The sequence below is a fragment of the Vanrija albida genome (assembly GCF_041260175.1).
Source record: "Vanrija albida strain AlHP1 chromosome Unknown contig_5, whole genome shotgun sequence".
Classification (NCBI taxonomy): Eukaryota; Fungi; Basidiomycota; class Tremellomycetes; order Trichosporonales; family Trichosporonaceae; genus Vanrija; species Vanrija albida.
The window spans coordinates 2633261-2659626 of NW_027191424.1; the positions used below are offsets into that span (position 1 = coordinate 2633261).

At 64.8% G+C, this 26366-nt stretch overlaps 11 protein-coding genes across 11 annotated transcripts; 5 read left to right on the plus strand and 6 right to left on the minus strand.

Moving 5' to 3' along the window:
* Positions 1 to 450: 450 nt before the first annotated feature.
* On the plus strand, positions 451 to 1191 carry Q8F55_007186 (uncharacterized protein; the record flags this gene model as incomplete). Its single annotated transcript, XM_069355625.1, has 2 exons — positions 451 to 890; positions 1026 to 1191. The coding sequence occupies 2 exons, from the start codon at positions 451 to 453 to the stop codon at positions 1189 to 1191; spliced, it is 606 nt and encodes a 201-aa protein (XP_069207696.1).
* Positions 1192 to 1332: 141 nt separating this feature from the next.
* Q8F55_007187 (uncharacterized protein) lies at positions 1333 to 2685 on the minus strand (the record flags this gene model as incomplete). The annotated part of the gene is made up of 3 exons (XM_069355626.1): positions 1333 to 2072; positions 2105 to 2350; positions 2385 to 2685. The coding sequence occupies 3 exons, from the start codon at positions 2683 to 2685 to the stop codon at positions 1333 to 1335; spliced, it is 1287 nt and encodes a 428-aa protein (XP_069207697.1).
* A 460-nt stretch (positions 2686 to 3145) lies between these two features.
* Q8F55_007188 (uncharacterized protein) lies at positions 3146 to 4925 on the plus strand (the record flags this gene model as incomplete). The annotated part of the gene is made up of 9 exons (XM_069355627.1): positions 3146 to 3153; positions 3194 to 3246; positions 3297 to 3307; positions 3346 to 3396; positions 3442 to 3536; positions 3826 to 3843; positions 3878 to 4115; positions 4151 to 4764; positions 4808 to 4925. 9 exons carry the CDS (start codon positions 3146 to 3148, stop codon positions 4923 to 4925), a joined length of 1206 nt encoding a protein of 401 aa, XP_069207698.1.
* A 339-nt stretch (positions 4926 to 5264) lies between these two features.
* On the minus strand, positions 5265 to 7239 carry AFG1 (ATPase; the record flags this gene model as incomplete). The annotated part of the gene is made up of 7 exons (XM_069355628.1): positions 5265 to 5513; positions 5550 to 5594; positions 5642 to 5958; positions 6007 to 6116; positions 6154 to 6575; positions 6613 to 6773; positions 6981 to 7239. The coding sequence occupies 7 exons, from the start codon at positions 7237 to 7239 to the stop codon at positions 5265 to 5267; spliced, it is 1563 nt and encodes a 520-aa protein (XP_069207699.1).
* Positions 7240 to 7690: 451 nt separating this feature from the next.
* Positions 7691 to 11342, plus strand: KIP1 (Kinesin-related motor protein; the record flags this gene model as incomplete). Its single annotated transcript, XM_069355629.1, has 5 exons — positions 7691 to 8196; positions 8232 to 9660; positions 9696 to 10388; positions 10423 to 10555; positions 10594 to 11342. 5 exons carry the CDS (start codon positions 7691 to 7693, stop codon positions 11340 to 11342), a joined length of 3510 nt encoding a protein of 1169 aa, XP_069207700.1.
* Positions 11343 to 11472: 130 nt separating this feature from the next.
* Q8F55_007191 (uncharacterized protein) lies at positions 11473 to 12016 on the minus strand (the record flags this gene model as incomplete). The annotated part of the gene is made up of 3 exons (XM_069355630.1): positions 11473 to 11532; positions 11568 to 11826; positions 11916 to 12016. 3 exons carry the CDS (start codon positions 12014 to 12016, stop codon positions 11473 to 11475), a joined length of 420 nt encoding a protein of 139 aa, XP_069207701.1.
* A 223-nt stretch (positions 12017 to 12239) lies between these two features.
* Q8F55_007192 (uncharacterized protein) lies at positions 12240 to 13108 on the plus strand (the record flags this gene model as incomplete). The annotated part of the gene is made up of 3 exons (XM_069355631.1): positions 12240 to 12492; positions 12577 to 12754; positions 13045 to 13108. The coding sequence occupies 3 exons, from the start codon at positions 12240 to 12242 to the stop codon at positions 13106 to 13108; spliced, it is 495 nt and encodes a 164-aa protein (XP_069207702.1).
* Positions 13109 to 13321: 213 nt separating this feature from the next.
* Q8F55_007193 (uncharacterized protein) lies at positions 13322 to 15924 on the minus strand (the record flags this gene model as incomplete). Its single annotated transcript, XM_069355632.1, has 3 exons — positions 13322 to 13398; positions 13450 to 14837; positions 14873 to 15924. 3 exons carry the CDS (start codon positions 15922 to 15924, stop codon positions 13322 to 13324), a joined length of 2517 nt encoding a protein of 838 aa, XP_069207703.1.
* A 774-nt stretch (positions 15925 to 16698) lies between these two features.
* On the plus strand, positions 16699 to 18632 carry Q8F55_007194 (uncharacterized protein; the record flags this gene model as incomplete). Its single annotated transcript, XM_069355633.1, has 6 exons — positions 16699 to 16755; positions 17143 to 17363; positions 17460 to 17678; positions 17762 to 17818; positions 17851 to 17938; positions 17976 to 18632. 6 exons carry the CDS (start codon positions 16699 to 16701, stop codon positions 18630 to 18632), a joined length of 1299 nt encoding a protein of 432 aa, XP_069207704.1.
* Positions 18633 to 18787: 155 nt separating this feature from the next.
* On the minus strand, positions 18788 to 22648 carry Q8F55_007195 (uncharacterized protein; the record flags this gene model as incomplete). Its single annotated transcript, XM_069355634.1, has 5 exons — positions 18788 to 20913; positions 20957 to 22360; positions 22395 to 22496; positions 22544 to 22583; positions 22631 to 22648. 5 exons carry the CDS (start codon positions 22646 to 22648, stop codon positions 18788 to 18790), a joined length of 3690 nt encoding a protein of 1229 aa, XP_069207705.1.
* Positions 22649 to 23229: 581 nt separating this feature from the next.
* On the minus strand, positions 23230 to 26259 carry Q8F55_007196 (uncharacterized protein; the record flags this gene model as incomplete). The annotated part of the gene is made up of 5 exons (XM_069355635.1): positions 23230 to 23630; positions 23672 to 24053; positions 24091 to 25791; positions 26016 to 26096; positions 26137 to 26259. 5 exons carry the CDS (start codon positions 26257 to 26259, stop codon positions 23230 to 23232), a joined length of 2688 nt encoding a protein of 895 aa, XP_069207706.1.
* Positions 26260 to 26366: the final 107 nt, after the last annotated feature.

Consider the following 26366-nt stretch of genomic DNA (forward strand, 5'->3'; position numbering starts at 1 on the left):
CATGCAGCGCCATGCCATGCCTCGCCTCGACACGTCGTCTGTAGCGATATGCCCTGCGTGCATGTGGGCGGCGTCGCTGCGGATAGGCGTAGCTGGACATTGTGCGAGTGGCCGCGCAGTGCCCGCAGCGGCGACTTTGCGGCCTGCTGTAGGGACCGACGCGGCGACGAAGTCGTCACTGATAAGGCGTTGCTATGTCGTGCTGCTCAACAACCTCGCGCGCGGCGCAGACATCTCGCATCGTACATCTCTCGAGCACCATCGTGCTTTGTGATAACAGCGGTAGTCGTGGTACTTGCCGTACGAACAACCCCGCCTTTCCCCCCGCCCCCGCCCCCCGCGTCCATCATGACACAATGACGTACTTTGAATCGCCTTCCGGCAACCACAACGACAACCGTCGACACGACATCCTTTCACCTCATAACACACTCCCCCCCACTCACCACAATGACCATCAGCAGCGCCGGGCACAAGATCCTCGTCTTCTACGGCTCGTACCGCTCCGACCGCGTCGGCATCCGCCTCGCGCACTACATCACGCGCTCGCTCGCGGCGCGCGGCGCCGCCGCCGAGCTCGTCGACGCAAAGGAGATCGGCCTCCCCATCCTCGACCGCATGTACAAGGAGTACCCCGCCGGCCAGGCCCCGCCCAAGCTCGAGGTGCTCGCGACCAAGATCAAGGCGGCCGACGCGTTCGTCTTCGTCACGGGCGAGTACAACTGGGGCCCGCAGCCCGGCCTCAAGAACCTGACCGACCACTTTTTGGAGGAGTGGTTCTGGCGCCCGGCCGCCATCGTGTCGTACTCGGCCGGCCGGTTCAGCGGCGTGCGCGCGGGCACGATCTGGCACCACATGCTCAGTGAGATGGGCATGGTGGTGGTCTCGAGGTGAGCAGCGAGCGCAGCGAGCGGGGGGGGGAGGTGCCGGGGGCGAAGCATGGATCGAGGGCGTCAGCGGCGCCGTGACAGCGCCCATGCGTCCACCACCCACGACCCACACCCACACCCCACTCACACCCCCAGCACCATCGCCGTCGGCAACATCTCGCAGACGCTCGACGAGGCCAACAACGTCACTGGCGCTGGCGGCGCGTCGCTCGAGCGCGCGTTCCCCAAGTTTGCCGACGACCTCGCGTGGTGGACCGAGGCGAGCTGCAACCAGCGCAAGAAGGAGGCGCCGCCGTACTAGGGCAGCGAGCGCAGCGAGCGAATCGGCCGCGCGGGATCGGCTGGCGTGAGAGAGAGAGAGAGGGCGCGGTGTGAAATGATTGTGGCGAGCGTTGCCCGCGGTACAGTCACGACCCATGCATACCGTCGTACAACCTCCAGCCTACTTCTCTTCCGCCGCCTTCCACCCGTTCCCCTCCCACAGCGCGAGGCGCCAGAGCACGATCGCCAGCGGCACGGTAATGTCGTTGGGGCGGCGCCATCCTGGGACCCACGGCGCCTGGATGGCGACAAGCAGCGCCTCCTCGTCCTTGCGATGCGCCTCCACCTCGTCGGTCGCGGCCACCGCTTCCGCGCTCTCATGCTTCTTCGCCTTCGGCTTGTCCCCGCGCGAGGTCGCGGCGTACACGGCCTCGGCGGCGAGCACGGCGCGCACCTCGGCCGCGAGTGTCGCCGCGCGCTCCCCGAACAGCAGCTTGACGGGGTAGAGCGGCACGTTGGCCTCGCCCTTGCCGTTGGTGAGCAGGGGCACCGCGACGCCGCGCACGAGCTCGGCCTGCCCCTTCTCTGCTGGCGCGTCGGCGTACTCTGCCACCACAGAGGCTGAGGCCGGCGTGTGGTCGTTCACCCTCGTAAAGTCGAGCACGGCCAGGACTTTGGTCGAGCGCGGCGCCTTGCCGGCGCGCACGAGCGCCACCTCGTCCGCGTTCAGCGCTGAGACGACAGCCCCGCTACTCGGGTCCTGTCCGGCCGGAGGCTTGCGCGAGACGGCGACGATGGCCTCGCGCACCAGCTGCAGCTCCTGGTGCACGCGGTTCACGAGCTGGTGCTTGATCTGCTCGGGCAGCCGGCGGCTCACGAGCAGGTCGCGCGACAGGTATCGCACCTTGCGCCAGAGCGAGCCTGGGGTCAGCGTAGCCGGGAGGAACACCCACCATGCGGCGCGTACAGCGAGTTGACGACGTCGGGGTGCAGCGTGAGCCACACGCTCTGCCCCGGCCTCTTGGCAGCAAACTTGGGGTGCTCGATCCGGTCCGGGACCAGCGTGAGCTCGTGCGCCTCGGACGGCGTCCCCTCGCCGCTAGAGCGCGTGATCACCGGCCGGAGGTTGACCATGAAGTCGATCGGCAGCGTCTCGGTCGTCGCGGCGCACTGGCGCTTCGGGGAGAGCGACATGCGCGCTGGCGTGAGCGGCGTCTTAGTTCTTCGACGTACCAAACGGGTCCGCCTTCCACGCGTCCCCGCCCGCCTCGCGCGCCGCAATCCGCTCGTACCGCAGTCTCTCTCTCCGCGAGGGGTACCCCGGGTCGAGGATGGGCGAGCGCGGGGTCGAGGGCAGCGACTCTGGCTTGACGCCGACGGCGTCCGGGGCGGCAGCGGCGGGTTCCTTGGCCCATTGGCTGCCGCCAGCGGCGGGTTCCTTGGCCCATTGGCTGCCGCGGGTCGAGGCGGAGGTCGCGAAGCGGGCGGCGTGTAGCGCTGGAGCGGCGATTCGGTGTCTGACGGCGGATAGCATCGCGGCGAGTCGAGCAGGTGTGAGGGGTGTGAGCAGGCAGTTGTTGACCTGCCCGTTGCCTCACCCGATCGATGACGACAATGGTCAGTCGCCTGGCTGCCATTGTTATCGGCTTTCGGGAGCATTCCCACGTGGTTTCCACGAGCGAGCCACGTTTCTAGTCGGAGTATGAATACCCGTTGCCGACGGTGCGTCGTTGTTGGTTGGCTGGTTGTGGACCGTCAGTCTCACCCACTCCACCCTCCCCCCCCCCCAACCCGACCGACCGATTGCACCTCAAGCAACGAGATAACCACTTCGACTCCTCCCATCCCACTCGTTGAAACCCAAACACTGACCCACACACCGTGCACCCTGCGGACGAGCCACCCGGGCCCCAGATCGCCACCACCAGCATCCACGCCCCTCCCCACCCCCGCCAGACAACAACAACAGCCACAGCAGTAGCACCAGCAGCTCGATGTCGGGGTGGGTTGGCCCGCACGCGGCACAGTCACTGACAGCGCAGGGACGACGGGCCTTGGACGCGGCGGGCGCAGGGTGCGGACGCGTGGCTGGCTCGTGAGTTCCCCGGCTGGTTACGGGTCTCGTTATCGATGCTGACACCTCAGGCAACAAGATTGTACGCCGAGACGGCGCGGGCCCGAGCTAACCCCCCAGGTGGTGTCGGCCACCACGGCCTCCCTCGTCTCGACCTTCTGTGGCTTCCCCGTGGGTCTGCTGCGCCGCCTTCGGAGGAAGAGCTGACCCTCCCAGCTCGACTCGCTCAAGTCGCGCCTGCAGAGCTCGCGCGAGAACCTCAGCATCCCAAGGCTTGCCGCCGAGGTCGTCAAGGAGGAGGGAATAGGCGGGTGAGTGGAGCTTGGGCTGGGGGCGCGAGCTGGTTGCCAAGAGGTGCGGCGGTAGTCAGGCGTCGCCGGGGCTAGGCGCTGTGCTGGCTGCGGCGACTGCGGTGGCCGGTGGCAACGGCTGAGGAGCCTGAGGCTGCTCGGCGAGAAGCTACCCCGCAACGTCACGCGACGTTGATTGCCTGGTCGCCGGGTCGATCGCCTTCGCGGGCGTGGTGTCACCCCGGATCAGCTGAGCCGGTCGGGGTCCGAGCGCGATCACTGCTGCCGCGATTACGGCTGACACTTGCAGACTATGGCGCGGCTTTCCGTACGTCGAGCCTTGCGGGCAGCACTAACCCCAGCCTGCCCCTCATCACCATCTCCATCGTCCGAACCATCTCATTCACAATCTACACGTCGACAAAACGTATCATCAACTCGCGCCCCGGCGACCCAGAGCCCAAGCGCCCATGGCTCGACCTGCACCTCGGCATCCTGAACAAGGACACGGCGCTGGACGTCGGCACCACGAGTTTCCTCGCCGGCGCGGCGTCCGGTGCCGTCGTGTGTATCGGCAGTGCCCCGTTCGAGCTCGTAAAGGTGGGTGCCAGACTTCGGCCCTCCTAACCCACCAGGTCCGACGGCAGCTCGAGTACCAGATCTACCGGGATAGCCACCCTGTCGCGTTCAGCCCCACGGCCGACGCAGCAGCCGGTCTGCGGCCTGTGCCGTCGGGCGCGGACGCAGTGGCAGCCAATGCCAGGTTACCGCAGCCGCGGACGCCGTTCGTGCCGCCCACGACGCTCCAGGCCGTGCGCATGATCGTCAACAAGATGGGCCCGCTCGGGCTGTGGACCGGGTTCCGGCTGCACTTTGTGCGCGACACGCTGGGTACAGCGCTCTACTTTGCAGAGTACGACGTCATGCGGTTCTGGCTCGGCAGGCGCGTGTCGGACCCGGCGTCCCTCTCGGCCGCAGAGGACCGCCTCAGCGGCGGGCAGGGCGAGCTGCCGGACTGGGCCAAGGGGTGGCTACCAAAGCAGCTCGTGCCGTTCCTGTGTGGCTCGCTCGCCGGCGTCACCTCCTGGGCCATCATCTACCCCGTCGACGCGATGAAGACCAAGGCGCAGCAGCGCGCTCTCAGCGGCCTCAGGCCACGCACCCCGCTCGTCCAGTTCCTCCGCCTCGTACGCGGCACCGAGGGCCGCCCCAAGCCCCTCCTCACGGGCATTGCGAGATTGTATAGAGGGTGAGTGGTGCACAGAGCCTCGCGGCCCCCACTTACACCCCAGCCTCGGCGTGTCCATGATCCGCTCGATGCTCACCCACGGCCTCCTGTGGACCCTCGTCGACTGGACGAGCGCCTGGATCGACACCAAGCCTGTCGAGCGGCTAACCAAGCTGGCATAGGCTCACCTCACAGTGGCACATCTTGGACCCCCATCCACCTAATCTTGCAGCTCCTACTTTGCATTTATCACGCGCAGCCCCGCGCTGTAGCATACGCACGCATTCTCCACGACCCGTTCTCCTCACTGTTGTCCGTCCTCATCCGGGCATCACCGCTAGCAATGTCAAACAAACCATGCATTATGCTTTCAGAACAAGACGGCGGGCGGGGGCAGGGGCGGGAGCGGGCAACCTCGTCTAGTCTAGAGGCGGCCCACGCTCCAATGATGGGGTTTAATATGCAGGGTATCTGCGCGAGCTGGGGCTCGGGCGGACAGCTAGATGGGGGAGGCGAGGCGCTCACATGGGGTGTGCGCGTGCGCTCTCGTCGGCCCACTCTTTTGTGCTCATCTGCGTCAGTCGGCTGACGCAGCGCGCGAACGCGAACAGCTCCTCGTCGCTGGAGAAGAGTGACGACGAGGTCATCACGTCTTGGCTGATGCCGAGCTCCTCCATGACGTGCTTCATCTGCTCGACGTCGACTGTCGAGCCACCCTCGTCGCTGAAGATGGTGTAGATGGGCTTTGCGGACGAGATGAACAGTTTGGTCTGGGGTCAGCCAGTGGGTAACACCGTTTAGCTAACCTTGTTCTCGTAGCACGCATCAATGAACGTAATGAACCGACGCGCCTGGTTTCACGTCAGCCAACCCCAACGCAGCTGTGGGTCTAACACACCTGGTCGCGCTCATTCAGCGTCAACTTGGGCATGTCCTCGACAAACACTGTCGAGAACTTGCCCGTGATCGTGAGGTAGTCGGCGGCAGACAGCGGCTTGTTGCAGAGGTCGTCAAAGGTGAATCGCGCCACGTGCCCCGAGCTCTCGGGGACACGGAGCTCGCGGCCCCAGAGGCTGAGTTTGCGGCCGATTTTGATTTCCGGGTCCTTGTCGGCCTGCGTGAGCGCGTGGAAGAGCTTGTCCATCTCGTTGCGGGTCTCCTCGTTCAGAGGCGAGTAATAGACGTGTGTGATGGTTCGGGGAAGCTTGCGGTAGTCTGTGGTTGTTGGCCTACGCCTCGAAATGAACTACCAGCTTAACTCACCAGTCCCCGAGTTCAGGTCGACAACCTCGAAGCGCTCCTTGATGAGCTCGATGGCAGGGATAAACGACTCGCGCTGGATGCCGTTGATGTACAGCTCGTCGGGGTGTCGGCTGGCGGGTCAGTCTGTGTAGCACACTTTGCACCCACTTGGAGGTGATGAAGCACACGACGCCGTAGTCGAGCAACCGTTCAAACAAGCCGCGCAACAACATCGCAGTCACAATGTCGGTGACCTGGAACTCGTCGAAACACAACACGCGACCCTCCTTGGCAATACTTCTGGCAACCTCGGGGAGCGCATCGCGCTTACCCTGTCCGTCGCGCTCGTACCGGGCGGTGACCTCGTGCTGGCGCTTCTGCACCTCGATCATGAACGCGTGGAAGTGGATACGCGTCGCCTTGTACTTGCCCGTCGGCTGGAACTGGGATGGCAAGGTCGAATAGAACAGGTCCATGAGCATGGTCTTGCCTGTTCCGACTGAGCCGTATAGGTACAAGCCCTTGGGGATCTCGTCGAGAGGGATCGTCGGCTCGTGGGTAGCCGTCTTGCGCGTGAAGAACTTGCCAAACTGGAGATTAGACCTCGCCGATCTCTCCACGACTCACCAGGCTCGGCTCGACCTCGGTAGTCAGTTCGGGGATCTCTCCCGGGTCATAGTCCTTCAAGTCGTTCCACAAGCGCTGGAGCTTCTTGACCATGTTCTTCTGATGCGGGTCTGCCCGGAGGATGCCCTCGTTGACGAGGAACTCGTAGCGCGTCATGGGGTCTGGGGTGTGAGCTTGGTCGCTCCTGGGCTGCAACGGAGTGCTGGGGCTGCGCGTCTGCGAGCAAGTAGAGACGCTCATAGGTAGAGATAACGGTGCTATCGGGTACTGATGGCGATAGCCCGCGAAGCCGTCGCCACCGGCATTCCAGCTCTCCCTTCATCGCAGCAGAGCGCACTCGGCCCCAGCCGGCCTTCCCTCACACTCACCATTGAAGCTCGCGGCAGCCTCGGCGTCGTGCAGCTTGCGCTCGACCTCGGCAGTCGTCTGGATGGGTGGGTCGGCCTGCGGCGCGTCGGGCTCCTTGAGGAGCCGGCGCGAGGTGTGCAGCGCGCGGGGGCTGGACGAGGAAGGCAGGGCGGGGCGTGCGGTCGCCGGGGTGACGAGGCGGAGAGGGGCGGCGCGGGCGTGGGCGTAGGCCGGCCGCGCTGCGCGCGCGACGCCAGCGACGAGCTGGCGCGTCGACATTGTATGACTTGGTGAGGGTAGAGTTGGGAGAGAGAGATGGAGAAACAGTTGGTGGCTGACGGCTTTGGCGATTATATTCGGCCTCGGCGTGGGGTGGGATCGCCGGCTGCTCCAAGTGCGGTCAGTCGTCACTTGGCGCGGTGGGTGGGTGCATTCCCGCTAAGACACGCCAAATGAAATCAATAACAATGCACATTGTAATGACAAGTTTCTAATCAATTAGGAGTTTGTCGCTTCCAATTAGAAACCGCCAAATGGAGGCACTAGCGTCAGTCGAATTTACTCCCGCCGCCACCGCCCGTCAGCAGTCAACAACAGCCCAGTGCCCCTCAGTCGCCGCGACTGACTTTGCAGACAAAAACAACATCGACGCCATCGACAACACTCATCACTCCCATCCATCCAACTCTAGATCGACACACACGAACCCGTAACGACTCGAGGGCATAACATGTCCCGCAGAGTACCTTCGGGCGTCGGCCTCCAACGGCCAGGCAGCCGTGCGCCGTCGCTCGCCCCCACCTCGTCTCGGTACAGTCGAGCCGCCGCCAACGCCCCCGACGCTGGACCAAGCAGCCGACGAGTAACGTCTGTGCAGCCCTCCGCTGGTGCATTACGAGTGCCTACCGAGGTGCACGAATCCAACATCAACGTCGTGGTGCGATGCCGCGGCCGCTCACACCAGGAGATTACAGAGGCCAGTCCGGTGATTGCGTCCACAGGCGGACCGCTCAGCAAGACCATCACGGTCGAGACGGGCGCGGCTGGTGTTTCGACGCTCGCCGTTGCGCCTTCCGGTCAGCCCAACACCAAGACGTATGGCTTCGACAAGGTGTTTGGCCCCGAGGCCGACCAGACTATGGTGTTCAACGAGGTTGCGGAGAACATGCTGGACGAGGTGCTTGCCGGATTCAACTGTACTATCTTTGCCTATGGTCAGACGGGAACCGGTAAAACGTAAGTGGTGGAGTGTGGGGTACTGCTGACGCCAGCCACACGATGCAGGGTGACCTCACGCCGACGCCACTCCTGGCCCCGTCGACCGACGCTGGTATCATTCCCCGTGTGCTGCACCGCCTGTTTGCTCGTCTCGAGGCGCAGGAGGGCGCGGAGTATAGCGTCAAGTGCTCGTACCTTGAGCTGTACAACGAGGACCTGCGCGATCTTCTCGCCCCAGAGTACAAGGACCCCTCGAACGCCGGCTACGCCTCGCAGATCAAGATGTTTGAGGACGGAAGCCGGAAAGGGGTGACCGTGCACGGCCTCGAGGAGTGCGGCCTCCTGAGCTTCAAGGACGGTCTCGCTGTGCTCAACCGCGGTAGCCAGCGCCGACAAACCGCCGAAACCAAGATGAACGACAAGAGTTCGCGCTCGCACTCCATCTTCACTCTCACGGTCCACGTCAAGGAGACGTCCGAGGACAAGGGCGAGGATCTGCTGAGAATCGGCAAGTTTAACCTCGTTGATCTGGCAGGATCAGAGGCCATTGGGCGCTCTGGTGCCGAGAACAAGCGCGCACGGGAAGCCGGCATGATCAACCAGTCGCTGTTGACGCTCGGGCGTGTCATCTCGGCGCTTGTCGACAAGTCGAGCCACATTCCATACCGCGAGTCCAAGCTCACCCGGCTGTTGCAAGACTCGCTGGGTGGCCGCACCAAGACGTGTATCGTTGCTACCGTCAGCCCGACAAAGTCGAACCAAGAGGAGACGCTCTCGACGCTGGATTACGCCCTGCGTGCGCGGTCGATCAAGAACAAGCCCGAGGTCAACGCTCACCTCACCAAGGCCGGGTTGCTCAAGGAGTACGTCGGTGACATCGAACGCCTAAAGGCCGAGTTGTTTTCTGCGCGGGAACGGAACGGCATCTACATCCCCGACGACCAATGGCGCGAAATGTCTGACAAGCAGACACGGCAACGATCCGACTACGACGAGGCGCAGCAGCGTGTTCGGGCAGTCGAGGTCGAGCTCAAGACGCGCAAGGCCGAGTTCGAGAGCCTGACGTCGAGGTTTGTGACAACAACAGACGATCTTGCGACGGCGCGGGAGGCTGAACGGCAACTCGGCGAGCTCTTGGACCAGGCCAAGGTGGATGTCGAGGCTGCGCGACTAGCGCTCGATGAGGAACGCGTTGTTGCGAGCGCGTACGCCCAGGGCGAGGAGCGTCTTCACGGTGTTGCGAGCGAACTCCACTCTGTGGCAGTCGACGGCGTGAGGGATGTCGGTGGCTTGTTCGAAAAGCTCGAGCGCATGGCCGACGTCCTCGACTCAAACTCGGATGCCGCGGGCAGCTTTGGCGCCGAGATGCAGACGCTCAGCACCGACCTCAAGAAAAGCATGGCTCGACTGCATTCCGTTCAGAAGGACTTTGGCGGCATGCTGCGGACCGACATGGGGGCGTATGCGAAGCGGGGTGCAGAGGTGGGTTTGGCGCCAATGTTTGTGTTGACGTGAAGGAATCGCAACTGCGCATGGCCGAGCTCGACGCGTCGTTCGGCGCGTTTGATGATATCGCAAAGTCGCTCGCCAAGTCGATCGAGGGCGGCAAGGTCGACGGTGCCGAAGCGAGCACTGCCCTGCTTGCAGTGCGCGACGACGTCCAGGCGGCCGTCAAGTTGTGGGCCACTGGCGTCAACTCCAAAGTGACCAGCACCGTCGAGGAGATCATCTCGCAGCACAGAGATAACCTCGATATGGTGTCGTCCGTGGTGGAGGGAAGTACGGCACTTGTCGCGAATGTCATTCACGCGGCGAGGGAGCATGTCTCGACGCAAGCGGCTGCGTTCGCGAGGGCCCAGGACCTGGCCGCGAGCGCCGCCTCGGCTGAGATTGAACGCCTCAAGGCTGAAAAGGCCGCCCTTCTCCAGCTCATGGCCGACGAGCAAGACAAGTCTGCCAAGCTGCGCACGAACCTGATCGCCAACTTTACGACCATGATGAGCGACTTTACCGCTGCTCAGGACACGAGTCTCTCGGCGGCAATTGCCAAGGCGACGAACCGCGCCGATGTTGGAGTGCGCGAGATGACGGCGTTCCAAGCATCCCATGCGGTGGTGACTGCGGAGGGTGTCCGACTCGCGGATGAGTTTGGCGCCGACCTGGACGACAGAGCGATGGATATGGAGGAGCAGGGTCGCGCGGGCCAGAAGGTGTGTGAATGGCGGGAGCTGAGCTAACCTGCAGGCTATTGCCGAGGTGTCATCGGATCTGAACTCGACGCTGCGAGCGTATGCCAAGGAGACGGCGTCGCAGGCGAGCAAGCAGCTTGCGAGTGTCGACGCGGCGTGCGGGCGTCTGGCCGGTGCGGCTACCAAAGGTGAGCATCACAGGTGGTGGATGGAGCTGACAGCCCAGTCTCGACATCAGCCGCGTCTCGTGCTCAGAAGCAGGCCGCGCTCGTCTCGTCGCTCAAGAAGAACGCAACGGAGAGCTACAAGCAGTCCAGCGACTACGTCGCCGCCGGCGCTGACGACATTGAGCACCTCACGTCGACGCTCCTGGAATCACACGCCTCATCATCGACTACCTCGGCCGACGCCCTGGCGAACGCAGAGTCCAAGCTCGAGCGCATCTCGTCGTCGACGTCTCGCTTCCTCGACAACATTCGTGAAGACCTGCCAACGGGCAGCACGCCAAGAAAGAGAGCATGGGACTTCCCCAACAGCTGGGAGAGGACGGAGCCGCGAGGCATGCTGCTGGAGAAGATGAGGCGGCAACGACGGGCAGGACCGGAGGCAAGCCGCGACGCGCGGTTCAGCGGTGCCAGCGAGGCGTCGTCGACACCAACAGCACGCTCGCCATTGCGAGAGAGCGTCGAGAGCCGCCCAAGCTCACGAACAAGCCCCGGCCTCACGCCCGTGTCGTCGTCTACGTCGATTGCGAGCCTTGTCAGTGAGGGCACTTCAGTGGCGACTTCGGCGTCGGTGTCAACGTCGGCGAGCCTGGCGTCGCCGCCTACCAGCCTGCCGGCGACGGTGAGCCAGCTGCGGGGCCCGCGGATGCGCCTGAAGAAGGTGGGATCGGGTGATGTGCTTGAGCCGCCGAGGCCACCAATGAGTGTGCTGGCCGAGGGCGGCAACATTCCGAGGAGTCGGAGGAAGTGAGGGGGAAGTGAGCGGGTGTTGCTAGAGTTGTCGGTGCTGCCGGTGCAGTGCCATCTTGATACATAGTGTACAGTAGTGCTGATGCGATAATGCGTTGATATGGGGGGCGGCGACGACGACTCGCGCGGGGTTAGGTGGACGCGGCGCCGGCGGCCTCGCGCGCTGTGGCCTCCTTGATAGCGCCTTCAAACTGTCGTCAGCAGCGTTTGTGGTCGCGGTACACACCTGCTCGACCTCCCACGCGAGGCGTTCCTCGCGCGACGCGAGCGCCTTGCGCTTGTTGCGGAGCACGTCTGCGCGCTTGGCAGCGTACGCGGCCGCCTCGGCGACAGGCAGGGCCATGTGGAGGTCGAGCCCGAGGTCGAGGGTGACGACCGAGGCGTCGTGGACGACCGTGTCGACCCACACGCCGGCGCCGAGCTCTGCGGGCGTCTTGTGCGTGCGCGCGGGCTCGGCGCGGGCCAGGCGGCGGGCGACCTGCTCGCTGCGGGGTGAGCGACGGCACCACTGCAGTACGACCACTCGGGCCACGGCCCAACGGCGGCGGCTCGCCCCCGCCCCCGCCCCACTCACTACTCTGCAATGTCGCGGTCTAGCGCCGCGATGGCGTCGCGCACCGCCGCGAGCTGGGGCACGACGGTACGCTGCAGGTGAGCCGAGTACGCTGCGGACATGGACGACAAATCTAACACAACAACAAATCTGGCTGCTCACGATGAAGTCATCGAGCTCTGGCTCAGGTGCCACACGGCGGCAATACCCCATCGCCGCGGCCCTGGATCCCTCCTCCTCAGCCAGGCTTGCACCCAGGCGTCCTCGTCGTCGAGCTCCGAGGCCCAGCGAACCAGCTGAACGCGAATACATCACCTCGACCAGACCACACTCCACACCACCACCATGCCCGTCAAGGAACTCACGACACCGTACCCGCCCATCGACATCGACCCGCACTTCACGCGCGTGGTGCGCTACTTCCGCCCGGAGGACTACGCTCTCTGGGGCACGGCCGCCGCCGCCGGCCCCGTCGCGCTCCGGCTGTGGGACTACATCGACCCCAGCAAGGCCAAGCACGGGATCCGGGGGGCCGTGAGGCTCACGGGCTTCCTCGGTGTTGTGGGCGGATTCCTGCTCGCGTACCAGCAGAGCTCTTGTGCGTTGGACGACGAGACGAGCGCCGCAGGCGCGAGTCGGGGGCCGGACCCGCCCAAGCCGACACACCCGCTAACACTCGCAGTCCGCTTCCAGGGCCTCAAGGAGAACGAGCCCGAGCGCGAGCGCGACCTCGCCGAGCTCAGCGCCCTCGCAAAGGCCGGAAAGCCGCTGTACGGCGAGAGCGAGCTCAGCCCCTACCTCCAGGGCGTGGCCAGCCGCAACTCGACGTTCAGCCAGTTCAAGCTGCAGACTATGCCTTGGTGAGTGACGACGAGCGCCGAGGCCGAGCGCCGCAGGCGCGAGGGCGAGGGCGTGTGGAGAGCGGGAGAGGGCAGATGGGAGAAGCGGAGGGGGCGAGATGTGTCGCTGGGTTGGGAGGCAACTCGACGCCGAGGGCGACTCTTGTCTGTGGCTTGGTCGCGCTGTACCTCCCAACGCGGCCTCTACCTCCCCCACTCAGCCTCGCGCTTTACCTCAGCCTCGCGCTTCGCGCTCGGCTTGCGCTTGCCTCACTCCGCGCTTCGCGCTCCGTTCAGACTAACCCCCCCAGGTTCAACGTCGTCAACCACAACAACCACGGCGTCGACACGTCCAAGTACGAGCCCAAGCCATAACTTAGCAACTAGAAAACAAATCGCGGCAGCTCGGATGTATAACATGCATGGACGGTGGACGGGGCACGACGGCGCGCGATACAAGTGCAGATGTGCGGAAATGTGGGAATGGTGGAGCCTCGGCCTGGTGTACTGGCCTGGTGTACTGGTGCTTGGGTATTGGTGATGGTGTAATGAGTGGCATGTCTGTATGGGGGAGGGTGGGGGAGGAGATCAAGCCGCGGCGTCGGCGACGCCAGCGGGCTGGGGTGGCTCGGCCGCAGCCGGGGCCAGCGAGTTCTTGTCGACGGCTGTGCGTGTCAGTAGATGTTTCGGCGGCGTGGCGCTCGACAGCGACTCACCCTCAGTCCTGCACGTCGGGCAGCTGTTACGCCCGTCAGTCAACCAATGGTCAACACAATCGCGGTGGAACGCATGTCGGCACTTGAGCAGGCGGAGGTCCTCCTCTGGCTCATAGTCGCTGAGGCACACCATGCACCGCTCAGTGCTCGACGAGTGGACCTTGCCGGTGCCCTCGAGCTCCGCCAGGCCCTCGGTCTTGAACACGGGAAGGTCGGACCGCGCAATCTCGTCGGCGGTGACGGTCGGCGGCTTGGCCGGGCCGAGCAGCTCGCTCACAAGCTGCAGGTCCTCGGCCGACAGCGGGCCACCAGTCACAAGACTGGGGATCGCGAGCACAGGGTGCGAGCGAGGATAGTTGCCGCCGATAACGTAGATCAAGTACGTGTTTAACGGGGGCGACACGCCGGTACGGGCGCGCGTACGCGAGCTGCCACCGAACCGCTCTAACACTCTCTCGCGGAGCGTGCGCCGGGCCGTTGGCGACACTTCGACGTTGGTCGCAGGGGTCTGCGTGAGGTTCGCAAACGGGTCGACGTCGCGTTCAAAGACTGGCGCGGGTGTGTCGGTGCCATTCGTAGCGGCATTGCTCGCGGCGTTGCTCGCAGCATCCGACAGCGAGTCGCCTGCGTCGGGCACCTGCCCGTCAATGAACGGAAACGACGGGTGCCCAACCAAGTCCTCGGTCGTGAGGTTCGGGTCGTGCGAAATGGAGCGCACGCCGACAAAGATGGAGGGGACGACGGCGTCCGGGTCCTCCGAGCCGTTGGCCGACGACCCGTCCGCGTGCAGCGACGGAAACAGGTGCGCGCGGAAGAAGTTGAGGCGACGGGGCGCGCCGTCAAGACCGCCACTGACGCCGAGGGTGCGGTTCTGCGGGATGTTCTGGCCCGCTTGGCGGTGGAACGTAGGGATTGCTGGCGTTGCCTCGCCAGCCATTGTCGGGATAGGCGTCGGCGGGCGACCGAGCTCGTCATAGCCCGCTGGGAGCTGCTCGGCCGCAGTCTCGGGGACTGGGGGCGTCGGAGGCGACGCGTCGGAGGCGCCTCCAGCCTGGGTGGCATCGGTGTTAACCCACGGCGCGGCGTACGCCCGGACGGCACGGATAAGGTCTTCTTGCAGAGTATGCAGGAAGCCTTGGAACTCGGCAGGGACATTGGCGCCCTGAGGTGCGTCGCCCGACACGGCCTCTTCAAACCGGCGATTGTCGCGAAGAACGGTGCGAAGGTAGTCGCCCAACGCGTGCTCGACGCTCTGAGCAGCGCGGTTGCGCTGGGGCCGAAGGCGCTCGATAATCGTCTGCATGGCGGTCTGGGCGGTCGACCTGCTGGGCTGTTGGGCGAGGCTCTCGGGTGACAGGAGCGTCGTTGCTGTGGCTGCGGCGGCAACACTGAATGTCAGTAATCAGAAGCAGGCGTTACTCACGTTAAGAGGTTTCCGATCATTCTGGCCTGCTGGTCAAGCGAAGGCGTGTCGAGCGTCTGTCCTCTGCGCGCGGCCTCCTCCTCGTCGAGATTGGCGTGCGTCTGGGCCAGGCCCTGGATGACAAGCACTGCTCCAACCGGTATTCTTGCCACATCAGAGCCGGAGGCATCGGTCGCAGCACCTGCCGCAGGTGTTGACGTTGGTGAAGCTGCCGCTGGAGCCGGGTCAGGCGCAGATACGGGCCCGTCGGTTGCACTCGACAGCCCGCTCGAGAAGCCCATGATAGTGCTGAGGCGGTGCGAGAATCCGCTGCGAGGGACGGAATGTGTGGACGAGGCGCTCGTGCCGCTGGTAGGCGTCGTCGCCGACGACGAAAGCGGTGGCGTCGGCGGGTCGAGCGTGTCGCGGAGGGTGGGCGTTCTCGAGCTCGAAGGCGTCGAGCTTGACGCGGCGGCATTCGACGCCCGACGAAAGCGCGAGATTAAGCGCTCCACACCTGGGCTCATCGTTGGTGGGTGCCAGTCTGGGCCTAGTGTGTCTCTGATCGTAGTGAGCGTCCGCAGTCTGTCGGACAGCAACTCGTCCGTGACAGGCGAGGTGGGGCCGTCGGTCGGCGAGAGCGCCGACGGCGTGTGGGGCTCGCTTGCCGCCGGGAGGTCAATGCGGGGCGGCGGGTCCGATACGCGCGGGGTACGCATCGTGCTGCTTCCCGAGGCCATGCTGGAGGCGTACCGTGACGACATTGTACTTGGGCCGGGGCCGGCGCCCGGGGTGGCCACACCGTCATCAATGTCGTCGTCCTCATCGCCGTCGTCGACTCGCCGCCTCTTTGTTACTGGGCGAACGGGCTGGACAGAGTTTGACCGCTCGCGCTTGGACGGTCCGGGGTCGGCGCCGCGGATAAACGTCGATATGCGTCTGCGGAGGTTGGGGAGGGTGCGGTCGGCGGCAGGGGCTGGGGCGGCGGGTGGCTCGGCCTCGGAGGTGTCAGAGTCGCCGCGTCTGGGGCGGCGGCGGGACGGCCGCGCCGGTTGCGACTGGGACGCTCCCATGATGGGATGGAAGGAGTGTGAACAAGTGATGGAAGGGACAATAGGTCAAGAAGTGGGCGGTGGGTCGGGTTGCTGGTGTGGTGTGACGGTCGCGCGCCTGGGCGGATTGATCAGCGGGGAGGGGAGCGGTGGGCGGGGTGGCGGGAGAGTGAGGGGAGCCCGCGCGCTGCACTGCTGGTGTGTGATTCCTGCTGATGTCGAGGGTGGTGGCCAAAGTGAGCGGCGTTGGGCGAATGTTGAAGGTGATGGAAGTGGACGAAGTGTTATGGAGCGATTGCGAACGACGACGACGACGACGACCGGCGGGCGGGCACTGTGGGGTGGGGTGGGCGGCGGCGGTGGGTGGCCAAGACCGCGACGGGGTCAAATCGGGCGACAGTGGCACAGACGGCCATCGACGACCGAGAACGAACACAACACTGCACACTCCACTCACTCTCCCTTGCATCTCGACTTCTCGCACATGGCCTGCATGCACTCGACTGAGAGCACACACCCACTCGCACCGCCCGAGCAGCACACACTGGCGCCACCGACTCGCCACCCATCACCGTCCACTAGCCCATACCGCGCCAAGGGAAGTGCGCAGCGGGCCACTCGCGCCAGGCATCACAATGGCTGTGCCGAGCGCCGTCAGTGCGAGCGAGAAGGTGGCGCCTGGGATTGATGGCGCCGAGGGGGGACGAGTCTGGCAGCGGGAGTGCTCGCACGGGCCCGCGGCGACGCACTTATCAGCGAGCTGATGGACGTTTGTTACACTCACCACTTACAACAATGACTCGAGAGTACAGCGGCAACAGCGGAAACAGCGACCACGGCAGCGACGGGGGAGTGGGTCGGCACGTGGGCGATCACGAGGGACACCAGCACGACGACGAGCACGAGCGCGACGAGCAGCAGCAAGCAGACGAGCACGAGCAGCAAGAGAGCGAGGACGGCGAGCGCGCGCCGCGGCGCGAGCCCACCACGCCGCACAAACGCGCGGCCAGCTCGCCCGTGGACGACCGGCGCGCGGCCAAGCGCAGAATCGCGAGCCCGGTGGTGGGGGACGAGGCTGAGGCCGTGCTCGCGCTGGCGAGTTTGGGCGGGCGCGGTGTGGGCGGGGGTGTGGGGGTGCGGGCGGGCTACGGTGGTGGTGGTGGGGGGCCCAGGGCGGCGGAGGGCGAGCCAAGGTGGCACGACTACGACCTGGGCGACTGGAGGCGCGAGCATCACCAGCGCGCCGACGCGCACGGGGGCGGCTACGAGCGCCAGCGCGACGACGACGACGGCTTCCACCGTGGCCATCAGCAGGACCGCCACCCGCGCCAGCACTCGGCGCACCCCGAAGACCACCGCGGCCAGGAGCACTCGCCCCAGCGTGATGAGCGCCGCGGCCATCAGCACTCGCCGCACCGTGAGCCCCGCGGCCATCAGCACCAACCACACCACGAGGAACGGTACGACGCCCTGCGCGCCGGCCCGCCCCCACTCCGCCGCGGCGACCCCCACCCCCCGCCGGCCCGCGGCGACCCCCAACCCCACCCCCCGCCCAGCCACCGCGGCGTCCCGCGCCGCGTCGACGCCGAGGCCCTCGCCCCCGAAGGCGCGCTGCACGCCCTCCTCCGCGGCGCCACGTCCGAGCCGTACACGCGGCGCGCGGATCCGCGCCTCGAGCTCGCGCGCGTGCTCCGCGCCGCCCCGCGCCCGAGGGTGCTCGATATCGCCTGCGGGCGGGGGGACTGGGTCGCGGACGTGGCCTCGGCGTTTCCTCAGTACGTCTGTCCGTCGGGGCTCGCTGACTCCAGGGCCGACGTGTTTGGGTACCTACAAGACGAAGGGGCCACGCTGACGGTAGCATCGACGTCCCGGGCATTCGGAGCGTGCACGCGCCCCCGAACTCGCGCTTCATGAGGTGTGTCGCGCCGCCTACACCGCTGACCCCAGCGCCGAGCTCGACACGCTCATCGTCGAGGGGAGACGCCTCGCGGACGGCGCGTTCGACGTCGTGCACCTGCGCTTCGCGCACGCCAAGGTGTGTCTCGGCCTGACCAAGCTGACGCCGACGCCAGGTGCGCGACTTCCCGACCCTCCTGCACAGAGCGTACCGCCTCCTCGCGCCGGGCGGCCTCCTCCTGCTCCTCGACAGCGCCTTCGTGCCGGCCTACCCCGCCCCAAGGGAGGAGAGCACGCACGCCGTGCCCTCGGGCATCGAGGCGCACTGCCGCGCGCTGGCGCGCTCCCTCGCCGCGGCGGGCGCGCACCCCTTCCCGCCCGCAGCCGCCGGCGCGTTGCTCGACGAGCTGCCAGACGTCGCGGGGGGCTTCGAGGCGGACTACGACGTCGCGCTGTGCGCCGCGCACCGCCGCGCCCTCCTCGCCCGCGTCGCTGCCAACAGGCACTACCTCCGCTGGGGGGGATACTCTGGCGCCGAGGTGCACGTCCTCGAGGAGGCGTATGCCGCTGCACTGTCCCGCCCGGGCCTCTCGGTGCGCTACACTGCGCTCGGGGTGCGCAAGTGCCTGCGCGGCGAGGAGCCCAAGGCCGTTTGGGGGCCGCGCGTGCAGGCTGCTGTTGCTGAGCGCGAGCGCGAGCGCGAGCGTGAGCGCGCGGCCGAGAGGGCCCGCCGTGGAGGCGCAGACGAGCAGCGCCGCAGACTCGGCAGGCAGGCCACCGCCGCCGCGGGCGCCGCGTCGGGCAGCCGCTCCATCGCCGCCCTGCTCAACTAGCTGCCGTGAACGCGACAACGTCCGCCACTGGCACTCGCTGCCCCCACACCGGCGCAATCCCTTCATAGCGAGATTACCTATGTATCAAGTTCGTTCCACGCCATCCATTGGCACTATGCTACTCCCTACTCTACGACTCGGCTACGCCCACACTCTCAGATAGTCGAGCGCAGTCCCGAAGCCGGCAGCCCAACCTGCGTAATACCGTCCACCACACACACCGTGTTCTTGTACTCTGGCAGGTAGCGCGCACCAGTGTACGCCGCCACAACCGCCGGCGAGCCCTGGTAGATCGGCGACAGCGACGCGGGGCACACGTCAAAGGCCGTAAAGTGGTCGTACGCAATCTCGTGCGCATCCCGCGGGTCGCGGTCCGCCTTGGTCAGGATCGAGCGCGCCTGCGTGAGCACCTTGGCGTCTGTCGGCTTAGAGTCGATGAGGCGGCGCGCAAACACGGCGGCCGTGGCGTTGTTGCCCGCCTTGTGGAACACACCCATGGCCGAGCGCAGCGCGAGCTGCGTGTGCGAGGGCTGCAGGTCGAGGTGCGTAAAGTACGCCGCGAGCTCGAGGTTGCGCACAATGTTGTCGGGCTCCTCGACGACCAGCCGTCTCCTCTCGACCTCGAGGCTCAGGCCAATGACATAGTTGCGCGCAGTGACAACCAGGCCCTTGATCTCGTCGGCGTCCGACTCGGACTTGACAACAACAAGCAGGAGCTTTTGCAGGATCTCGCGGAACAGCGTGAGCGACTCGGCAAACTTGCCGCGGCTGAACAAGCGGTTCGCCTCGGCGAGCTCGCCCGACTTGAGGTCCTCAAAGTCGAGCGAGATGGCGGGAAGCACCTCGCGCAGGTCCGTCGTTTCGGGGTTTCGTCGAACGTTGAACTCGAGGGGAGGAAGCGACGCGTTGGCGGGAACGTACACGTGCGAGGAGCGGTACGCAGAAAGGAAGAGGGGTTTCAGGGGCGCAAAGTTGACCGCGGCAACTTGTCTGTTGAGCAGCTGCATGGCCGACTCGTAAAGACCAGCAGACGCGTGGTCTGCTGCCAATGGCGAGTTGCGCGCCCAGAGGTCGTCTTCCCGCACACCTGGCGAGACACCTTCTGACAAGTCGGCCTCGGCACCGGCATCTCCAGCAATCTCCTCGTCTACCTCGTCCTCGGCAACGGCGTCAACAACCTCGGCGTCCAGGTCCCAGCCCTCGTCCTCGTCGACGTCGTCGCCATCCGCATCCAAACCGTCCTCGTTGGCCCACGAGTCGAGCGCCTCGTCGGTGCCGTTGGCAGCGTTCGAGGCCTCGCCAGCGACAAAGCCCTCGACACCGCCGCCGTTGGCGAGCGCGCGGTCGAAGAAGCTCTCGCCGAGATTCTTGATCGGCCAGCTCGACTCGGCCTGCGAGAAGGCGACGGGCGGGGGCCTAAGCGAAGAGTGGCCGGCGTTGGAGGGCGTCACGGGGACGTCGTCCTCGGTGAGGCCAGCCTCCTCGAGCACATCGAGCGCCAGGTCATCAAGGCCGTTGGTCTTGGCGGTGAAGTAGGCCAGGGGGTACTGGCCCGTCTCGCGAAGGACGGCGACGCGCGACTCGATGTCACCGAGGTAGAGCGAGTTTTGGAAGCGGGACATTTGGTCGCCGCGCTTGGTGGCAATGGTCTGCATCATGCCGAGCTTTTGCGTGTTACCCGTGATGAGGTAGAGGAACGACAGCTTGTCAAAGTTGCGCGTCTTCTGGTACGCCTTTTCGACGATCTGGTGGTTGCCCTGCTTGAGGGCGGCGGCAGCGAGACGCTCCCAGACCTCGGGGCGGTCGACGTTGGTCGCCTCCTCGACGGCAACGTCGAGGTTGCCGCACTCGATGGCGAGGTCGAAGCGCGTCTGGGGGTCCTGAATGAAGTGGAGGGCAATCTCGGGGTAGCCCTTCTTCTGGAGGTAGCCAATGATGCTCTGGCCCACGAGGTTGGAGGTGCGGATGATCTGCAGGACCTCGTCGTAGTTCTGGCGCGTGAGCGCGAGCTTGAAGCGGTACTCGGTGGGGTCGATGGGGATGGTGCGGGGCTTGGCGGTACGGTCGAGGCAGTGAACGACCTGGCCCTTGACGCGGGTGAGGTACACGGGCTGGTCGAGGGTCTTGATAATGCCGTTGTCGCCCTGGGTGAGCGCGTACTTGATGTGGTTGAGCGTCGTGTAGACGAGCACGCCGCTGTCGTCCCAGGCCGCCGACTTGATGCGGATCGTCTCGTGGATGAGCGCAGTCTGCTCGAGGGCCTTGTTGGCAATGGTGATGGCTGTGGGGTTAGCGGGTACTTGTTTCATCGATTAAAGACCCACTGTGCTTGGAGAGGAGAGCGACCGTGTTGCCGTCGTTGCTCCAGACGACATACTTGACAGGGGGCGTCGTGATCTCGCCGAGGACCTTCTGCTGCTGAATGTCAAACAGGACAACCGAGTTGGACGTGGCGAGGAGGAGCGACGCAGTGCCGCCGTAGAAGATCTCGGTCGTCTGCACAGGGCACTTGACCGTCTTGGTGAGCGAGTTGCTGAGGTCGCGGATCTCAATGTTCTGGGCACCCTTGTCGAGCACAGCGAGACGGTTGCGCGCAACGAAGATGGCCGAGATACCGGTGCCCTTCTTGCCGTCGGAAGGCGTGTCCTTGCCGTCGCCAGCGCTGGGAGCCGAAGACTTGGGGAGAGTAACAAGCTCGTACACGCCGTTGTCCGACGTGCTCGTGACGATGACAGCACGCTCGGCGGGGTTGTAGCTGAGGGTCTTGGGCTGGATGTACTGCGATCCAAGCTTGCGGACCGAGCAGATGCCCTGGTTGGTGCCAGTCGTGAGGTCGGCGACGCGAATGACCTTGTCCTTGATGTAGTAGAGCTGGTTGCCGCTGAGAGCGAACGCGGGGCGCTCGCGCTCGAGCTTGAAGACAATCAGACCGTTGTCGTGGCCCGCAGCAAAGAGGTTGAGCTCGGGGTGGGCAGTGAGCACCCAGAAGCGGTCGTGCTCGCGGCGGAAGGTCTGGACCGCCGTGCGCTTGGTCATGTCCCAGACGCGGATCGTCTTGTCCTCGGACGCGGAGAGGATGAGCTCGTGGCGGGGGTGGAAGAGGGTCATGGAGACGTTGTTGAAGTGGCCGCGGCACGAGTCAACCTCCCAGGCCTTGGTCTCGGACATGCGCCAGAGCTTGATCTGGCGGTCGTCACCGCACGAGACGATGAGGGGCAGGGTGGGGTGGAACGCCGCCCAGTTGACACCGCGGTCGTGGCCCTCGAGGACGTACTTGACGACAGCGTCCGTGTTACCGAAGAGGTCGGCCTGGCCCTGGTTGGCGCGGGCGACCTGCTCCTCGAAGCTCATCGGCGCCTGGTGGGCCTGGTTCTTCTTGCGGAGACCAGAAATGTCCCACACGCGGACGGTCAAGTCCATCGAGGCCGAGACGACGAGGTCGTCCCAGGGGTGGAACTGGGCGCACATGATGTAGTGGTTGTGGCCGGTGAGGATGGCGATACACGTCCGCGACTGCCAGTTCCAGATACGGATCGTCTGGTCGTCGGACGCCGAGATGATCCAAGGGTACTCGTGGTGGAAGAAGACGGTGCGCACGTAGTCGAGATGGCCGGTGAGCGTGAACAGGCACTTGCGCTGCTTGTAGTTGAAGACGCGGATCTTGTAGTCGTCACCACCCGAACAGAAGATGGGCTGCGTGGGGTGGAAGCAGATGCCGCGGACCGGGCCTGCAGGTCAGCAACGAAGCCCGCCGTCACTCACCATCGTGCTCGTCGTATCGGTCCACGAGCGTGCCCATCTGGTAGTTCCACAGCTGGATCGTGCCATTGTGGAGCGAGGCCGCGAGGAGGGGCGTCTTGGGGTCTGGAGCAAGGTGTCAGCTGCCAACTTCAGCGTCTCTAGCTACTCACGGAACGCGATTCCCTTTACTCGCGGGCTCTTGCTCTCAAACTGTTACGTGTCAGCCTTGTCCAGTGGAGCTATGTGCGCCTGCTCACCTTTGTGAGCATCTGCATCTTGCCCAGCCGCGCGTGTCGCGTTCAGATGTGCCGAGGAAGGAACAGTCGGGCTCCAGAGATGCCGATGGGGAAGGGAAGGGAGTAACGAGCAACGAGTCTTTTGAGCGCGATGCACTGGGGGCGGCCCGTTTAGAGTGTCGTCGCTGTAGTCGCGCTTGCCGAGGCGAGGGTGGGTTGGTTGGAGGAGGGAGGAGGGTGAATGTGGTTTGTGGTTTGTGATTTAGGTCGCAGTGCCAGCTCAGGTCAGTTCGGACGTGGAGGTGCGCATCAGGCGGTGGCCGTCGACGACTGACCGTGCAACGTGACGAGGCACGCGCGCCTGCCTGCTGGCTGACGGGTCGCCTTTCAGGGACGCCACGCCTCACCACGTGGCTTTTTCCGCCTAACCCCGTCACCCAAGCCAGGTGGCACTGCCAGTATCGCCCGGCCTCGCCCACAGCATGCATGCATCGATACATACGATACTCGCCGTCGTCTATAACTAATCTCATCAAAGGCTACACCCGTGGTATCCACGACTGCCACTACGCAGAGCTGGAAAGAAAAGATACCGTAAAAATAAATCACAACGAGCCGCTTCACAACTCGTCCTTCTTGGCAGCGTTGGCAGCCTTGAGCGCATCCTCGACCTGCTCCTTGCTCTTGCCAATCACAGGGCCAGAGCCCGCGCCGGCAGCAGAGTCCTGGGAGGGAACAGGCTGGATCGAGACGCGGTCGCCGTTGGCATTCTTCCGGGGAAGCTTGGCCTGGGCAGCCTTGGACTCGGCCGCCTCCTTGGCAACATGCTCGCGGGCCTCAATCTTGGCGAGGGCAGTACGGCGCAGCGAGTCCTGCTGGTCTTGCCACGCCTCGTACGTGCCCTTGAGCTCTGCGACGGCCTCGTTCACGTCGGTCTGAAGCTGGTTGATGAGCTTCTTGACCTTGGCGTAGGGCGGCTTGGACGAGACCTCGTTCCACCGGGCCTTGAAACCGTCCGAGTCTGTTGGCATGAGCACATGTTCCAATACACAAACCACCCACCCTTCTTCAGAGACTTCCACAGCTGCCAGTCCTGGGTGGTGATGCCTGGGGTACCAGACATCTTGGCGCCCAGAGCTTCGTGGGTCGCGTCGTCGTAGGCACGGCCGCTCTCGTAGTGGGCAAACTCGACAAACGGCTTGAACTTGCTCTGGGGGTCCTTGCGTGTCTGGATATCGCGGACGGCCTTCTCATACACACCCCTGACCTTGTTGTCCGACATCTTGATCGACTCGGCAACCTGGGCCTTGGTGAGGGTCGTCGAGCGGGTGTACAGGCGGTCGAGGCCGTCGAGCATGCGCTTGATCTCGCGGTCCATGCTCTGGAGGCCAGCGGTCTGGGACTTGGGGACCTCCTCAATCAAGTCGTTGCAAGCCCTGGTAAACTAGATGTCAGCAAACGCGTCATGTTGCACTACCCACCATGTCCTCGATGGTCGCCGATGTCTTCTTGCCGACGTTGCTGATCTTGCTCTTGAACTCTTCGAGCTCCTTAAGGATAGCAGCACGGGGGTCGAGCTCAGCCTCAGGCTCAGCGGTGGCCTGGGCAGCTGCGGTCTCCGTGGTACCGGTGGCAGTCTGCACCTCGGTAGGCTCTTGGGCAACGGTCTCCACAGTAGTCTCCTTCTCGATCTTGGGAGGCTCCTCGGTGGTGTCGACAACCTTCTCCTTCTTGTCGTCGGCAGCCTTGGTCGACTTGGCCTCGGAGGGCTCGGCCTCGGGCTCAGCCTTGCCCTCCTCACGCTCGACATCAACCTTCTTCTTGAGGTCGGCCTTGTCCTCAACGACCTTGATGGCCTCCTTGGCAGCAGCGCCCTCGGCGACCTTCTCGGCAACCTTCTGGGCGACCTTCTTGGGCTCCTCCGCAACCTTCTGGACGACCTTCTTGGGCTCCTCGGCCTTCTCAGCCACCTTCTCGGCAACCTTCTTGACGACCTTCTCGGCCTTGGGCTGCTCCTTCTTGACCTCCTTGATCTTCTCCTCCACAACCTTGGCCTTCTCCTTGACGTCGTCGGCGTAGAAGCCCGAGCCACGGGTGTCGACGTGCGACGTGGTGAGGGAAGGGAGCTTGTCGGCAATATGGGCCCAGAAGCTCTTGGGCGCCTCAGGGGTGTCGGGGAAGATGGCAGCAATAGCGGGGGCGATGAAGGGCGCGTAGACCTTGTCGTTGAAAATGGCAATAACCGGGGCGAGGGCCTCCTTCACCTTGGCAACATACGGGTCGAGGTGCTCGGCGAGGTGCTGCTTGTAGAAGTCGGACGCCTGGCGCTTGGCCACCGCCGTGACACGCTCAACCTGCAGACCGATAAGCTCTGCCACCTCAATGCCCTTGGGAATGATCACCTGCTTTGTAAACAGAACAATCTTGTCCCAAGCAGTGAGCGCATGAGGCTTGGCATAAACGTAGGCGGTGTATCCGTGCTTGCGTCCGAGGCTGAAGGCGGTCTGAGCGTGCTTGCCGGCCTGGTGGGTGATCGGGTGGTCGGCAGCGATGCGGTAGTACTCGTGGCCGGTCTTCGCGCCGGCGTAGGCGTACTCGCTGGCCGTGTTGACGTGGGGCTCGACGTACGCCTTGTGGGCAGCCGAGACGCGCTGAACAATCGGGGCCGTGTACTCGTCATACTTGGCGCGGACGTAGGGCTCGTGCGGCGCGATGTAGGTGAGGTAGAACTTGCGCGCACCACGGCAGGTACGGTCAATGATGGGCTTGACAGGGCCCTCCCAGACGCGCTGGCCAGTAGCCTTGGCAAAGTTGTACTTGGGCTCGACGTGCTCCTTGTACACGGGGTGGGCGGTGAGCTTTGCCTGAACATCGGCGATAACAGGGTAAACATAGGGCTCGAGCACCTCGCGGTGGTAAACATTGGCGGGATAGCAGAGAGCCTTGTGCAGCGGCGAGTGGTTGTCGTGCTGTCTGCCGAGGGCCGAGAGTGCGATGCGCGAAAATGTCGACGGGGGAGCCTGCGGCGGGGGGCAGAGGACTGTCGAGAAGAGCGACGCAAACAAGAGGATCGGCGCCAGGGAGATGAGCGAGAACAGGCCAAAGCTCGTGCGCTTCCGAGTCTTTTTCGAAGATTTCTTGGCCACCGCAGTTGGCGGCTTCTGTTGCAGCGCTGAGGAAGACTGATGGACATGTCAGCAACTACGGATCGCGCGCGCCCTCGTTGCTCGGGTATCTCTCCCGCCCACCTCCTCCCCGCCACTCGCTGTCGCTCGGTGATGGACTCGGCCGAGCAGCTCGGTGCTGCGCGATCCATACGCTCCCCGCCCACCTGATCGCTATGCGAGCAAGAGATGTAGCCACCACCCACCCCTCCAGCAAGCTCCGCCTCTCCAGCCTTGCTCACCTTTGCCCCTGGCGATGGCACCGTCTTGATAGTGCTTGCACCCGAGCCCGTGTTGCGCTGCTTGAGCTCGGTCGGGCCGTTCTACGCGTGTTAACACCATCACCATCAAATATCCACTCACGTAGAACTTTGCCGACGAGCTCGCCGCGCCGGGCTGGCTCACATTCCTGTTCTGGCCGTTGCCCTTTGCAGGCGGCGCGCTAGGGCGTGGAGGCTCTGATGCTCTGGGCTTTGGTTTGGACATTGTGGGCTGAGCTGTGCTTGCACTCTCTTGCTTGTCCTTGCTGCTGCTCGGGAGGTGTGGATTCCGCGTCGAGAGCGATTGTGCGTTGTCGACAAGGAGATCTCGGT